The following is a 16,520-nucleotide window of genomic DNA, read 5'->3' as shown; positions in this document are numbered from 1 at the left end:
AAAACACAACCCGCTGTACAGAAAGGGTTATGAATTGTTCAGAGAATGTTAAATATCTGGGGAGATAAGATTAAGCACACATTTTAAACTCCGAAAGGCTTTTTCCTTGTGTGAATGTGTTAAAATACCAGACTATACAGGGTTTGTGTACATAAAGAACTGTCACTGGGGTTTGGACGCATTGATTTGTGCAGCGGATGAATCACCGTGAAAAGAGCCGTCATCATTCCCGGCATGAGCCAATCAGAGATACAACTGTGAACAAGAGCGAGAGCTTCCGAAATGGAGAGAGATGCTCGATACAGCATGCATCCTAAAGAGGGAAAGTGTACTGAATAAAAGAGTGAGAGTGAAGAGAATGAAAGTGAATGAAAACTGCAGTTAATAGATTTGGCAAGGAGTAAAGACAAAAGGTGGTGAGAGTGATGGAAAAACAAGAGAGATGAGAAGAGGAATAGAGATGGAAAAACAAGAGAGATGGAGAAGAGGAATAGAGATGGAAAGAACGAGAGAGATGGAGAAGTGGAATAGAGATGGAAAAACAAGAGATGGAGAAGAGGAATAGAGTTGTAAAGAAGGAGAGAGATGGAGAAGTGGAATAGAGATGGAACTAACGAGAGAGATGGAGAAGAGGAATAGAGATGGAAAGAACGAGAGAGATGGAGAAGAGGAATAGAGATGGAAAAACAAGAGATGGAGAAGAGGAATAGAGTTGTAAAGAACGAGAGAGATGGAGAAGTGGAATAGAGATGGAACTAACGAGAAAGATGGAGAAGAGGAATAGAGATGGAAAGAACGAGAGAGATGGAGAAGTGGAATAGAGATGGAACTAACGAGAGAGATGGAGAAGAGGAATAGAGATGGAAAGAACAAGAGAGATGAAGAAGAGGAATAGAGATGGAAAGAACTAGAGAGATGGAGAAGTGGAATAGAGATGGAACTAATGAGAGAGATGGAGAAGAGGAATAGAGATGGAAAGAACGAGAGAGATGGAGAAGAGGAATAGAGATGGAAAGAACGAGAGATGAAGAAGAGGAATGGAGTTGTAAAGAACGAGAGAGATGGAGAAGAGGAATAGAGATGGAACTAACGACAGAGATGGAGAAGAGGAATAGAGATGGAAAGAACGAGAGAGATGGAGAAGAGGAATAGAGATGGGAAGAACGAGAGAGATGGAGAAGAGGAATAGAGATGGGAAGAACGAGAGAGATGGAGAAGAGGAATAGAGTTGTAAAGAACGAGACTGATGGAGAAGAGGAATAGAGATGGAAAGAACGAGAGAGATGGAGAAGAGGAATAGAGCTGGAAAGAACGAGAGAGATGGAGAAGAGGAATAGAGATGGAAAGAACGAGAGAGATGGAGAAGAGGAATAGAGAAGGGAAAGAACGAGAGAGATGGAGAAGAGGAATAGAGAAGGGAAAAACAAGAGAGATGGAGAAGAGGAATAGAGTTGTAAAGAACGAGAGAGATGGAGAAGAGGAATAGAGATGGAAAGAATGAGAGAGATGGAGAAGAGGAATAGAGTTGTAAAGAACTAGAGAGATGAAGAGGAATAGAGATGGAAAGAACAAGACAGATGGAGAAGAGGAATAGAGATGGAAAGAACGAGAGAGATGGAGAAGAGGAATAGAGATGGAAAGAACGAGAGAGATGGAGAAGAGGAATAGAGATGGGTAGAACGAGAGATGAAGAAGAGGAATGGAGTTGTAAAGAACGAGAGAGATGGAGAAGAGGAATAGAGATGGAAAGAATGAGAGAGATGGAGAAGAGGAATAGAGATGGGTAGAACGAGAGATGAAGAAGAGGAATGGAGTTGTAAAGAACGAGAGAGATGGAGAAGAGGAATAGAGATGGAACTAACGACAGCGATGGAGAAGAGGAATAGAGATGGAACTAACGACAGAGATGGAGAAGAGGAATAGAGATGGAAAGAACGAGAGAGATGGAGAAGAGGAATAGAGTTGTAAAGAACGAGAGAGATGAAGAAGAGGAATAGAGATGGAAAGAACGAGAGAGATGAAGAAGAGGAATAGAGTTGTAAAGAACGAGAGAGATGGAGAAGAGGAATAGAGATGGAAAGAACGAGAGAGATGGAGAAGAGGAATAGAGATGGAAAGAACGAGAGAGATAGAGAAGAGGAATAGAGATGGAAAGAACGAGAGAGATGGAGAAGAGGAATAGAGATGGAAAGAACGAGAGAGATGGAGAAGAGGAATAGAGATGGAAAGAACGAGAGAGATGGAGAAGAGGAATAGAGATGGAAAGAACGAGAGAGATGGAGAAGAGGAATAGAGATGGGAAGAACGAGAGAGATGGAGAAGAGGAATAGAGATGGAGAACAAGAGATATGGAGAAGAGGAATAGAGTTGTAAAGAACTAGAGAGATGAAGAAGAGGAATAGAGATGGAAAGAACAAGACAGATGGAGAAGAGGAATAGAGATGGAAAGAACGAGAGAGATGGAGAAGAGGAATAGAGATGGAGAACAAGAGATATGGAGAAGAGGAATAGAGATGGAAAGAACGAGAGAGATGGAGAAGAGGAATAGAGATGGAAAGAACAAGAGAGATGGAGAAGAGGAATAGAGATGGAAAGAACAAGAGAGATGGAGAAGAGGAATAGAGATGGAAAGAACGAGAGAGATGGAGAAGAGGAATTGAGATGGAAAAACAAGAGAGATGGAGAAGGGGAATAGAAATGGAAAGAACGAGAGAGATAGAGAAGAGGAATAGAGATGGGAAAAACAAGAGAGATGGAGAAGAGGAATAGAGTTGTAAAGAACAAGAGAGATGAAGAAGAGGAATAGAGATGGAAAGAACAAGAGAGATGAAGAAGAGGAATAGAGCTGGAAAGAACGAGAGAGATGAAGAAGAGGAATAGAGATGGAAAGAACAAGAGAGATGAAGAAGAGGAATAGAGCTGGAAAGAACGAGAGAGATGAAGAAGAGGAATAGAGATGGAAAGAACAAGAGTGATGAAGAAGAGGAATAGAGCTGGAAAGATCGAGAGAGATTGAGAAAGAGAGATCAAAAATGAATGTTTGCTTTATGCAATGAGGCTGGATAATGAATCAGTCTTTGTGGTGAAACTCGTAGATGAAAAATGCCACACAAAAAAACAATAGAAGTTTTTAAAAAGTGTTAAATTTTTTGTTAAATCTCTTAGAAATGTTTGCGTACCTGAATTAAATCAAAATGTGTTGTGTTATTTCATTTGAAATATTAATAGCTTGAGTGCCAGTTCCATCCAGACACATGACCTTAATGTTTATATTTGAGTAGTCCATAAGTTATTATTGGTCCGAACAAAGCAAAATTGACCTGCATCCTAAATTCATTGAATTTTTACACTAGAGTTCTGTTCTAAAATCTAGTTTAGCTGCCTTTGTCTCTACTGCCTACATAGGCAGCTACCTTCTAAGACAGCATACTAAATGTCCAGAAACCTTATAAGTGATTGATTTGGAACACTTTACAAAGGCAGCAACTCCATACAAGGAGCGATCCTCACGCAAGTGCACAAGAGACTCGACTCGCAAATGATTTCAGTGCAGATGTTGTGGGAGGAACAGCGCAATAATCTATAGAGCTACTATACTATAGAATATTCATTGTTTCCATAGATGAATTGATAATTAATGATAACTAATGAAACCTTTCAAGAGAGAGCTACCGTGAGCTCCGAGGTTGTTATTCAATGGTATATGCTTCAGTTGAAGCCATCAGTCCATGCTATTTCAACTTCTTTGTTTAAAAATCATGTTAAAAATCAGAATTCCTGGTGAAGAACTAAAACCAGACACTCAAACTATAAATGTACATGACACTTTTGCTGTTGTTTATGGACTTACAAAATGGTAAAGTGTCCAATATTTCAGCCAATGTCATATTTCTGACATTTTTGTTTATTTTTGTACAATAAACAATTGGTTCTTTGGTTATTTTGGTCGCCATTTAATGTCCAATGTAAAATCTGAGTCTAGAAGCAAAACAAGTTGAGAAGCACTGACTTGGAGTGCAGCAGTCTTGCTCTTTGCCCTCCTGCTGTATAGCCCTCTTCTCAGCCGCTTTCACAGTAGCAGCTCAGCTGGTGGCCGCATCTCTGTGGGCTGTACTCTGACATTCCACATCGTTCGCCCACGCCAAGAATCCCATAAGCAAGAAGGAGCCTCTCAAAGCCCGTCTCCTCTCTGGCAAACAGGCTGTGTCTCATACTAGCCTCAACATGCCGTCCTCAGCATCCGTCATTTGATTCTGTCTGATCGAAAATACAAAATAAGAATAATTTACAGCAAGCAGACTTGTATCAGCCAGACATTTTTTGTGGAATAATTTATTCCATTACCTCAGCAGTAAACTCTGTTTGATTTCTTTTTCCTAAAGGCTGTGCCAGAGGGGATTCTAGACATCAGAACTGGGTCAGAGCTCTAAGAGTTTTAATTTTTAATCCAGTTCAAATTTAGTTTGGTCTCTTGGCTCTCATGCTTTTCTCCTACTCATGTTGTCTTGAATTGGGTAGAAGCTAAAGTCCTAAAACGGATTCATTTACTCAAGCAAAAAATGGGAAATATCAAGTACATTGAATCATTTGAGGGTTTTTTATTTTTTGCTTTTGTTCAACCACATACTTTGAAGATAAGCAAGATAAACACGTGATTTAAGTCCCCTTAAATGAGCCAAAATCAATGTTTTGCTTGAGGGAAAGAGTTCACAATTGAGTAGACTCAGCAGTGACCACACCAGTCAACACAAGCAAAGCCAGTGGTCGTCTTTTTTCTCAGACACAGACATCTGAACATCTGCTATGAAGTTTGCATAGTGTCAATTTCTCATAATTCTCAACTGAGTACTCTTCAGAACCATATGGAGACCCCATTGAATCAAAATGTGTTTTGGTTTGACTTCAAAATCAAAAGTTGTGTGGCTTTATGTCCATGTCTGTTTGCTTTGAGGCCATCTTGTTCTGCTAAAAGTTGACAAAAATAACCATTAGCACTTAGCAGAAAAATTGTTTGTTTGGGGCAAATACAAGATTTTGTCCAATATAGTGCTCTCTAGAATGAGATTGTCCACTTTATTAGAGATTCCACATGCCATAAACCTGAAGTAGCTGGTAGCAACTAATGGTTTGTTGATGTTTCTTTGGTTGAGCCAACACTCATACTTTATTTCCTTGCCCAACTGTCAATTAGCTGGAATGTATTAATTTTGCAAGTGTCTTAATTGCTGATTAATGTAATCTTGACTTCAATAACAAAAAATGTTAATTGTCCAATCTTATGGGGTATTTATTTACATTTGGTCACCTATTACTGATGAGTTTTTACTGGTGCGTGTTTACTGATCGCATAGCTATCCGTTAATGAAATGGCCAAGCGTAACTGCTGATTCGAGACTGATATAAATATGATCACTCAAACCCACTCTGGACCACACATGCACTGGCCAAAGTCACTTGGAATCAATTAATAAATCACATCTTTTAAATTCGCTACCCAGCATTAGCATAATCGCCGAAGTGAACTCTGTTTTATTTGCATATAGCATGGGAATTTAAGACCTGATTTGTATCTGTTTGGTGGAGACACAGTTATGTGGCCATGTATAAATGAAATGTGCTTTTTCAATCGGAAAGAAATCCGATCAGTAAAAATGCATGAACTGACCAAGTAAAAATGCCCCCTTAGTTTTATGTTGTCAGCAGTGTTGGGTGTAATGTGATTGCAAAGTAATTAGTTACTGCAATCTTATTACTTTTTGTCAAAAAGTAGTTTTAATGCATTGCATATTAAATTATTGTAATCAGATTACATTTACTGTCTTTAAAGGAGGTTAATTACTTTTAAGAATATTACTTGGGTTGCTCATATTTCTAAAACTATATTATTCATGTGAAATACATGTAAAACATGAATTACATACAGAGCAGTTCATGGTTTGCGTGTGACATTGAAGAGGAGGAAATGCAGACAATATCTTGCATTTGATGAGCAGAAAAACAAAAGCCATTATGTGAAAAGTAGCTAAAAAGTACAATCATTAGCTATGTGATTAATTTAGTAGTTTAATCTGAGTTTTGTAATCTGACCATTTTAGAGTAACTGAGTAACTTACCAAATGCTGGTTGTAAGAGCTACTGTATATTATGGCACATGCGCTTGATCACATGCACATGCTCATGTGGGTAATTCAGGTTGAAGTCTGGAAAGTGTTTATTAAATACATTAAAAACATCATATGTAACCGCGTATACCTTGTGCACATCCATAGAGAGAGTCACATTTTTAAGAGTTTAAGGTGCAGTAATAATTTACCATCTCTCAGAGTGGCTGATGACTCGGATTTCTTAGTATGCTGATCATGAGTGTGTCTCAAATATCCATGAGTGGCTTATTAGTGATCAGTGTTTACAGGGTAAAAATGCCACCGCTGCATTACTCTTCTCTGTAAGTGAATGATGAGCTATTTAAAGTTACAAGTAAAAGTGGCAGTTTGAATTTTCAGTGGCTGCGGGCGGGTGTGTGAGACAGAGAGAGAGTAAAAGGACAGATGTGCGTGCTTGCCAATACAGACAAGATAACATTTTGATCCGTCACATGTTATAGCAGAGATCATGTAAGGATCAAGAAGTGATTTATTTCTTGATAAATAAATGTCTCCCTATGTTTAAGCATACTAAGCAACACTGCATTTGTAAAGTACCACATTAAATTTCAGTTAACAAAAAAACTTGACATTTATTGCAGTTTAAGTAAACTTTAGTGCAGCACACGTTATTAACATGTATGAAAACATAGTTTTGCATTAATTGCAGAAGTCGTTATTCAGAACAAATGACTTGGCCATTAAAACATAAATTCTAGTTGGGTGAGCCCAAAATTACCAATTCTTTCATCATTGTCAGTGGCTGTGATTCCCTGATTGATCTTTTCCCATTTATGGATATTATGGTTCTTCACCAGGAATTAAAACAGGCACACTATTAAAACCCAGACTGATGACTTTAAAGGAATATTCCTGTTCAATACAAGTTAAGCTCAATTGAGAACATTTGTGGTATAATATTGAATACCACAAAACATTTTATTTCGATTAGTTCCCTTCTTTTGTCAAAACTCTGTTACAGTGGGGAACTTACAATGGAAGTGAATGGTGGCCAAATCCATAAACGTTAAAATACTCACTTTTTCAAACGTATTGCCACAAGACGTAAACAATATACGTGTAAACATGATTTTAGTTTGATAAAAGCACTTAATAACATTTCTGTGTAAAATTATATCCAAAGGTACAATTTTGTTGCCGTTACGACGTTATGCCATAAACCCTGAAATGACTGTAATAACTATTTACAGCTCAAATAATCCATAAGTTTTAAGAGAAGAGTTAATGTAAGTGCTTAAAAATTATATCATACAGCTTCACATTTCTGCCTATAAATGCTTCCAAAATTGGCTACATTCACTTCCACTGTAAGTGCCTCACTGTAACCTAAATTTTTGCTTTTTTTTTAAAGAAAAGGAGGTACAATTTGAAATAATGTTTTGTGGTAATACACATTATACCATAAATGCTGTCGATTGAGCTTCACTTATTGAACCCAGAATTTTCCTTTAACAATCTCTTGAGTTAACGTTTGGTCTTTATTTAAAGGTTTTATAAATTATTGTTAAAAATCCCTTTGCCTATGGAGAAAATAAATGTAATCTTTTCTTCCGGAGCCAGATTGTTGCGCTCTATTTAAACATTTCTTCATAAATTCATATGAGTTTAGAACAACATCAGAAAATGTGTAAATGAGGACAGAATTTTCATTTTTGGGTGAACTATTCTTTTAAGGGATTAACCACTCATGAAATCAGGTCATGAAGGTATTTCCAACATACACAGCGTGTTCCTTGCAAGAAGGGATGCAAATCACATGGTTTCCATGATTCCGGTTTTATATTATGAAAACTTTCATACAAAAAATTGTTATTCAGAAGACCAACCAAACCACATCATAATTTAAAATTCTTTGTTCAGTAGAGTGAACTAACCTTATGAAAAGCTAGCCACCAGCATGTTCTTGTGACATGTGAAATATGATGTCTGTGGCCAGATTTGGGGAAGTCATTTCTGATTAAAGTAATTATGTTTGGTGTGTATTTTCAGTCTGCAGATGTCTGTGATCAAATTCTGAGAGTTGTGACCCGATCGAGTCGGCTAGAGGAGCTGGTTCTGGACAATGCTGGTCTCAAAACGTAAGCAATGTGACTTTGCAGCTTTTTCTATAGCTCATATTCTGCTAAGTATGTTTGAAACTGCTACCTGAGATGGCAGATATTTTGCTGCAGAGTGTGAAGTCTCCATTTCTGCTTTACAGGGATTTTGCACAGAAATTGGCAAATGCCCTCGCCCACAATACCAACTCAGGACTGCACACCTTAAACCTTGCCAACAATCCTCTCGAGGACAGAGGTAAGTAACTGTCAAAGCATTAATATCCTCTCAGCTGTGCAAAATAGGATTGTGTGGCAAACTGATACCAAAAATGTCTAACTCTTCCCCATCTCGTTTAAAGGCCCAGTTCCTTGTTTGTCTCGTTATTCATTTATTGAATTGACCTGTTCGTTTGTGCTCTTGATTTCGCCTGCTTTATATTCCCTTTGTGTGCAGTCTTGTGTCGGATTCTTCCTTTTTTTCTAGTCTGGTTCTCTGTGTTTCCTGTTGGTTCGTTTTGTGCCATCACAGTGGTTGATGTGAAGTTCTAGTTGTGTTAGTTTGTTGGTTTCCTTCTGTTTGTTTCCCGTTGACCATGTCTGGGTATTTTGTGTTTGGTTGGGTTCTTGTTTTTATGTGTGTGTGTGTGTGTGTGTGTGTGTGTGTGTGTGTGTGTGTGTGTGTATATATATATATATATATATATATATATATATATATATATATATATATATATATATATATATATTATACATTTTGACCAAAATGCAAGAACGTAAACAATACTATTTTGTCAAAGTATCATTTGGTCTGTTGCAACTGTGTAAACTCTTCTGTATGGACCATAGACCGAATGGCCACTTCCACGCCAATACATTTTAGTTTGAAAACTCCTAGATTTTGCTATGTTAACACCTCTCATCCACACTGGAACGGCATTCTCCTCCACCAACAATGGAGCGTTCGAAAACGCTTTCCATTACCCCATATTTTGGAAAATTATGTTTGAAAAGTGTAGTTCTCAAGTGAAAACGGATTAGTGCAGATACGGCCTAAGACAGATGAGTTCATCTGTGACTCATTTGTGAGTGGTTATGACAGATTCATTAAAAAGAACCGGTTATAAGAGTAATTTATTATGTGTTGCATGTTTGTTGTTGCACGCAACCAATGGTCACGTCGTAATGGAAATATGTGTTGTCTATTAAATTGAAAGCAGGGTGTAGATGTTTTAGAACAATTAACAGAACTACACTTCTTGAAAATCATTTGGTAACGATTGCTGTTCTCGATTCCCAAATCTAAGATGTTGTAACGGGGACATTCAGCAAAACTTACAAAAGGTTAAATATTTAACAACTCCCATGGAACCTGCAATGTCGGAACTTTTTCCACAAACCATGAATAAAACATGACCATGGGTCTTTAGCGCTGTGTGTGGACGGGCTTGACCTCATGTAAGATGCAGCAGGAGGGAATGCCGTCTGCCTCGTGGAGTATTTGTGCACGGTTTTGCAAGTCTTCCTTTCAGTGTGTGATTTATATGGACTATTAAGCTGTTTACTTTATAAGTTTTTAGAAAGAATAATGCCAGAAAGAAAATGCCAAAGAAAGAAGTTTTAAATTTTTGTTTTAAATTCATGCTTGATGGTGGGCTCTTCTGACAACAATGAACAATGAACAGTTAGAAACACCATAGCAACCACTCATGATACCCTAGTAAATGCCTAGCAATGCCCTAGCCAACTCCTTGCAACTACCAAGCAGTGCCCTAGAAACCACCCAGAATGCCTTAGAATTGTGCCAGCGAGTTTCGTACGGTCGAGCACCACTTCAGAAAATGTAAATATGTTGTCGGTTTGCAGACACTTAAAAATAGCCTTTAACTGACTGATGCAATATTAGAGCTTTTGAAGCCATAAGAAAAGTACTCCTGTTTGTTCATGATTCCAAAGCATAACATGATGTATATTAGCATGTTTGTTTATTGTTTGCGGTGAATTTATGATAATAGCCTTATAACTTTTCCCTGCAGGAATTGCCTCTCTGGGTGCACAGTTTGCCAAACTCCGCAAGGGCTTCAAGCATCTGAACTTCTCCAGAACCTCATTGTCACCCAAAGGTGAGTCAACTCTTCTTGTAAATTACAGTTAATTGCAACCCTTGAGGAAACATGTGCAAAACCTGTGACTGTTGTGCTGATTCATTTATAGGGATCTGTGCTTATTCATTTTGTTCCATTTAAGAAACAATATTGAAAACACAATCACTACAGTTGTGAGCACTAATATATTTCAGTCCATCAAGTTCACAGTTGCATTAACAAGCCTGGGCTGTGTTTCTCAAAAGCATTGTAAACTTAAGTTGATTGTAGGGACCATTGGCACCAATGGATTCTACGATTTACTTAGACTTACGATGCTTTTGGGAAACGCAGACCTGGTGCTTTAGGTGCTAACGCATTTAGGTCCATGTGTAATTTCATCCTGTATCACTTGTTCTGTTCACATTTAAGTTAACTTGCCTTGTTTATCTAATATAAGCAATGAACTGTAGGTCTTTGGATCAGCGTAATGCATTATAATATTTATAAATTCCCTTCCTTTCCTACCTACCTCTACCTTTCACTCATTCTCTTTCTTTCTCTATTGATTTTTGTTGGCTTCTGAAATTGGCTTTTCAAAGAGTTGTCACATAAATGTACATTTTGTTGTTGTTGATTTTTGGTTGTACATATATTTGCTGGAAATGTATCTGCTTATTGATCTATTTTTCCCATGGAAACATCAGTACTGGCAGATTTACGGAGTCTTTTCTCAACTGACAAACCTGTAACCAGCAAGAAGATAAATGACCTCCGAGCACAAGATGAATTATACACAGAATTTATGTGAAGATTGTTGGCTGTGATTTAATGATTGAAGCAGATGTTGAACAGATTAATGATCTGATCTTGTGATGTTATTCACAGTAATTGGTCACATTAAATGGGAAATGTGTAGCAGTACTTAGCTAAATTTAGTACTGTTTAAGACTAAAGCTTTGATAAAAGAAAAAAAACGATTAAAAGCTTTTGGTAACACTTAACAATAAGATTCTATATGTCACCATTTCTTAATGCGTTAGATATGATTAAACAATGAACAATATTTTTTGCAGCATTTACTAATCTTGGTCCACTTTAATAGATTTAATACAACCTTTCAAGTTTAAAATGTATTTATTACATGGTAAAATGTAATAGTGTTTAAAGAGAGCTTGGAGTCCCACACTCTTATAGCTCTCTGAAAGCAAATTCAGATTATTTAATAAATGAGCATTCTGCAGACACAGGTTATGTAAACACCAGTGACAGAGTGTGGGGACTGGGGAAGCACAGATCATCCACCAAGCAGGACAAAAATACATGAATTGAAAGCCCAATGTTCAATGAACAATCCGGTTATGTTTCCAATGCAAAGAGTGCTCCTGATGCTACCATACTGGAGGCATCCAGTGAAGCACAGCATCTAAATAGGACTCAGAATGGCATGTCTAAAGCCTCTTGTCCAATGAACATCAGTATTTTTTTCAGTGGAATCAATGGTACAGGTATCTGCCATATGCTCCCATTGAAACACTGCTTCAATAGCGCTCTATGGGATGTGCATCCACTGACTATACACACAGTATATAAATTATTATTTGGACATTTATTAAATGTCATTGCCACTGTTTAGAATACATTTTAAGGTGAGGCCATGCTTCTCGTGTCATCTTAAAGCAATCTTCACTCTTAAATGTATAACACATACTAAAGGTTTGTGGGCCCATTCTAGACTTCTGACAGAGAATTTTATCTAAAAATATTTGGTACTCCAGTTTTTCTGTTGTAAAAACGTACATTTTGCTGTGACATCTGACAGCCCCAGTGCTCAGCACATCATGGCTGACAGACACTTCCTGTCTGTGGGTCAGATCAATGGGAAAAGGTCAAGGATTTTTAGCTCCTGTAAAGTGAGTTGTTTCTGCTGTACAGGCTGTACAGTAAAAAGGAATGCATATTTTAGAAACTATACCCCCAATATATCAATCTCAGTTAACCACGCCCCTTAATGGAAAGATACAATCTGTGATTGTTTTTCATGTCAATCAGACTGTAATAGACACAGGCTTAAGTGTCAACTCGACAGAAGAACCGACAAAGTTTTAGTTTTTCTACAGTACTGTACAGTGTATCTAACAACCAATATGATGGCCAATATTTTAAATATATATTCTTTTGTGCGTTGCTTTAAAAAAACTATATTCACAAAGAAGGTTTCATCTTGTAATAACCTATACTTACAAGATGCACAATAGAAATGATGGATAACAGTTTAGTATTTCGAAAACTGCCCAATAAAAAGTGTACTGTTTGAATTGGAATAAAATCTCGGATATTATCTACTTTCAATTTCATATTGATAATTATTTGAATGCTAATATTGACTCATCCTGATCACTGATATGTCATGCATCCCTGCTTTCAATATAATACATACATCCCATTTTGAATCTAAAACCTCAAATGCATATTCACAATTGGCCTAGCTCTTTCTTTCCAATAAGATTTTCAGCACTTGGTACAGAGCTGACACTGCTGGCTGCCTGTAAAACTAATTTGCACCTCATCTCACCACTGGGTTTCATGGCTTATAAAGTCACCATTTAACATGTTGGAGACTCCTGCCATTTACAGGCGCTAATTATCTCCAAATGATCACTGTGTCAGAGCAAGAGGGAAGCTCTAGTTGTCTTATTGCTTAAGATGTGGTCCATGCTCCCTGGTTATTCCTGCTGGATTATTTAAGGGCATATTTTAAGAGACTTACTTATCTTTTCTAAAAAGGCTTATAACACAGTATGTAATTAGTTTGCCATAACTTTCACAACCCAATTAGAGACTTGTAAGCATCCACTTAGGAGAAATGTCAGCAACAGCAAGATGTCCTTAAACTGTAAGATAGAGAAGGCTGGCAGTGTCTTCATGGGAAATGCTTCCATAAAACTTCATATTACAAAAGTAACATGGACTGCGAACTATGACTATAACTATTAAGATGTAAATGCATGTTAAATGACTAAGTACATGTTGTCAGAGCCATAGTGCAGTCTTAGTGTACATGGATTTTTACATGAGCTGTGGCGCTCATGTGGGTAAAGAGGTTTGAGTCTGGACTGCGACGTGCCCTTTCTTTCACCCCTTTTCTCCCCAATATTCTTGTCCACCTTACACTATACTGTCTAATAAAGAAGCAAAAGGCCTATAGTAAAAAAAAATGTAATTTATAGTAAAAAAAAATTAAAAGTTATTTTATAGTATGATTTTACTGAACAGTGTCCTGACTAGGTGTGATGCTATCAAGCGGCAAGAAATAAATGCCAAATGTTCCTTGTTAATAACCAGCTCTTATTGTGACGTGACGAGCAACAGGACATTTTTTTGGTTGCGTAGTTTCTATTTCTATGATGTTTCACTAGATAACCCCGTCCACAGTGAAATATAATTTGTCTACAATCCCACTGCATATTACTGTATATTAAATATCTTCTAGTTGGATGTGTTGCATCATGCCTTATCTTTGTCTGTCTTTGGACAGACAAATGACTTGTGGCTGAAAACTTTACCTATTGCGTTTTTACACATGCAATGGATGTTACTTGACCAATAACAGCATGCTTGTTGCTAGTTGCAGATTGTTCATTTATTTATAATTTCTATCTCAAATTAGTAATTCAACAAGTCTATAACAGAACTACTGTGTTCTTTGTTTTCCTGCTGTGATTTGTAGGGGTGAACAGCCTTGCTCAGTCACTGAGTGCCAACCCGTCCACCCCCAACACACTCACCCATCTTGACCTCTCAGGAAATGTGCTGCGGGGGGATGACCTTCCGGTGAGTACTACATTCACATGTCCAGACACACCTGAGCCTGGGGCAAGATCCATTTCGAATTAACTGTTGACCTCATAGCTGAATGGACTGAAAAACTCTAGCCATTCAGGGAATTTTTTCACACAGTTAAGTTGATTTTCTTTTAAGACAAAGAGCACTAGCGTTAAGCACAGCTCTATGCCATACGTAATAAGCGTCAAGTCAGTGGGAATGGTCATGACGTTTTTTCTTTTTATTATTTTCTCCCCTTTTTCTCCCCAATTTAGAATGCCCAATTCCCCTTGTGCTCTAAGTCCTCATGGTGGCATAGTGACTCCCCTCAATCCGGATGGCGGAGGACAAATTTCAGTTGCCTCCGTGTCTCAGACCGTCAATCCGCGCATCTAATCACATCATTCTCCGCAGCATCCATGCACAGCTCACCACACACCCCACCGAGAGCGAAAACCACATTATAGTGACCACGAGGAGGTTAATCCTAGCAACCGGGCCAATTTGGTTGCTTAGAAGACCTGGCTGGAGTCACTCAGCACACCCTGGATTCGAACTCGCGACTCCAGGGGTGGTAGTCAGTGTCTTTGCTCGCTGAGCTACCCAGGAAGTTTTGCTATTTTCATGCAAGTTTGGTGAAATCGCCCGTGCTTACCCGCAAATGGGATGGATTAAGTGCAATTTAATTCTGAGGTTTTCACCTGTCACTATTCCACCATCTGCATCCTATTATACAGTCCATTCCCTCAAGCACCAGCAGGGCTGGGAAATATGTAGAATATTAAAGATATAATCGAGATAATTTTGCTGATGATGTCAAATTTACCAATATCATTAATATCGTGTCATTTATCATTTAATGTGCTTTCATTTGGCCATTAAGTTTCATAAACAGTGCTTCAGTAGACTCATTTCACAATCTTTCTGGGCTGCACAATTAAACAAAATAACATCCAAATGGCGAGTTGGTCATATATATATATATGAATCCACTAAATGCTGCATTTTTTAAAGACAGATAAACATGGTCTGTGTGTGTGATTCAGAATAAACCAGTGATGTGCTGATCTGTGTGAAGCGTATGGCGGCACTCTCTGATCAGTTCACGTACATTGTGAAATCAAAGCAATGCAGGTTCAAGCATTCACACAATTCCAAACATTATTAACCGCTACTAGCTAAGATATTATACAAATCTACAAATGCGGCACAGACTAACTGATAAGCAGGAAATTACAGCGTTTCAGGAAATGCAGAATATTGTAAACTGTCAAATATACATTGACCTATTTCACAGACTGTGATGACACATTTTTTGCCGTATTTAGCAGCGTAAATCTAGCAAACTTTTTTATGTGATGATTTTTTTTTAATATTGAGTGTAAGTTTATATCATTATGCTTTGTGTTATATTACCCTGGAATCAGTTTTAAAAAACGAATGACTACAGCTGCGAGGGAGTTTCTATTACATCTGTTTGGAGAGTGACAGTAAATTTGGCATCTTCTCCCATCTTCTTAATCCACCACTCTCGATTATTTTTTTTCTTTTTATTTTATTTTTTTTCTTTCTTCTGGAAAGTCATTCAAATGTAAGAGTAGATTTTTTTCTTTTGTTCTTGGAGCAAATGGATAAGTGAAAATAATATTTGCTGTACTCCCATTCACTGCAGGCAAAGTTTATCTTGCAAAAGTTTACTTCCGCGTGCCAAAAGCTGGAGTGTGAAAAAGGTCTATTGCCTTTTCTGTGTCGAAATAAAAGCTCCTTGTGAAGTTGAAGTATACAGGACAGAAATATATTATTTTATTTAACGTAAATCTAATAATCAGAATAATAATGATGATAATTCAGCATTATATTATCATAATCAACCTGACGTGTCTCACAGTAATAATTTAGTATTATGCATCTGGGGTTTCAAAAATAATTCAGTGAAGTAGCTTTGCAATATAAAAACATTTGAAGGTAAATAATGCCTTTTATTATGCTACTATGTATTATTGGGTATGAAATGTATATATCAAGTGCATATCAATGAAAGTGATTTCATTCTCCCTTGTGTTTGTTTACTGAAAATGAATTATTAGATTTGTATTTAATGTCTTTAATAAATTTAGTCTACTTGGCTACAATGGCTGTTTGGATGGAATGATGGTTCCTCTAATAAAACAAACAAAAAAAAAAAAAACACTTTTGAGCCCTTTTAGAACAAATACATACTTATCGAGATATATATCAAATATCGTCAATGGGCTGAAAAATATTGAGATATAATTTACGTTTGCGTGCATGCTCCCACAGATAGCACAAAAACTCATGCCCACTTGTACTTTGCTCTATCACTAAATTCTGATTACTATTAACACACAAGAAAATTGGATAAAATATTGCCTATGGTTGTTGCTCGTAGC

The 16,520-nt window shown here is 37.3% G+C and overlaps 1 protein-coding gene across 4 annotated transcripts in view; it reads left to right on the top strand.

Moving 5' to 3' along the window:
* LOC127657903 (F-actin-uncapping protein LRRC16A-like) overlaps positions 1-16,520 on the top strand; it is a 150,917-nt gene that overhangs the window by 59,434 nt on the left and 74,963 nt on the right. For all 4 annotated transcript variants that reach the window (XM_052146877.1, XM_052146879.1, XM_052146878.1 and 1 more), the window contains exons 10-13: positions 8,154-8,242; positions 8,365-8,459; positions 10,237-10,323; positions 14,015-14,118. In XM_052146877.1, coding sequence (XP_052002837.1) covers positions 8,154-8,242; positions 8,365-8,459; positions 10,237-10,323; positions 14,015-14,118 — 375 coding nt within the window. The remainder of the gene's footprint in view (positions 1-8,153; positions 8,243-8,364; positions 8,460-10,236; positions 10,324-14,014; positions 14,119-16,520) is intronic.

The sequence above is a fragment of the Xyrauchen texanus genome, chromosome 17 (genome assembly GCF_025860055.1).
Source record: "Xyrauchen texanus isolate HMW12.3.18 chromosome 17, RBS_HiC_50CHRs, whole genome shotgun sequence".
NCBI lineage: Eukaryota > Metazoa > Chordata > Actinopteri > Cypriniformes > Catostomidae > Xyrauchen > Xyrauchen texanus.
Note: the sequence above shows the minus strand (reverse complement) of the source record. Positions and strands in the feature narration are given on the sequence as shown.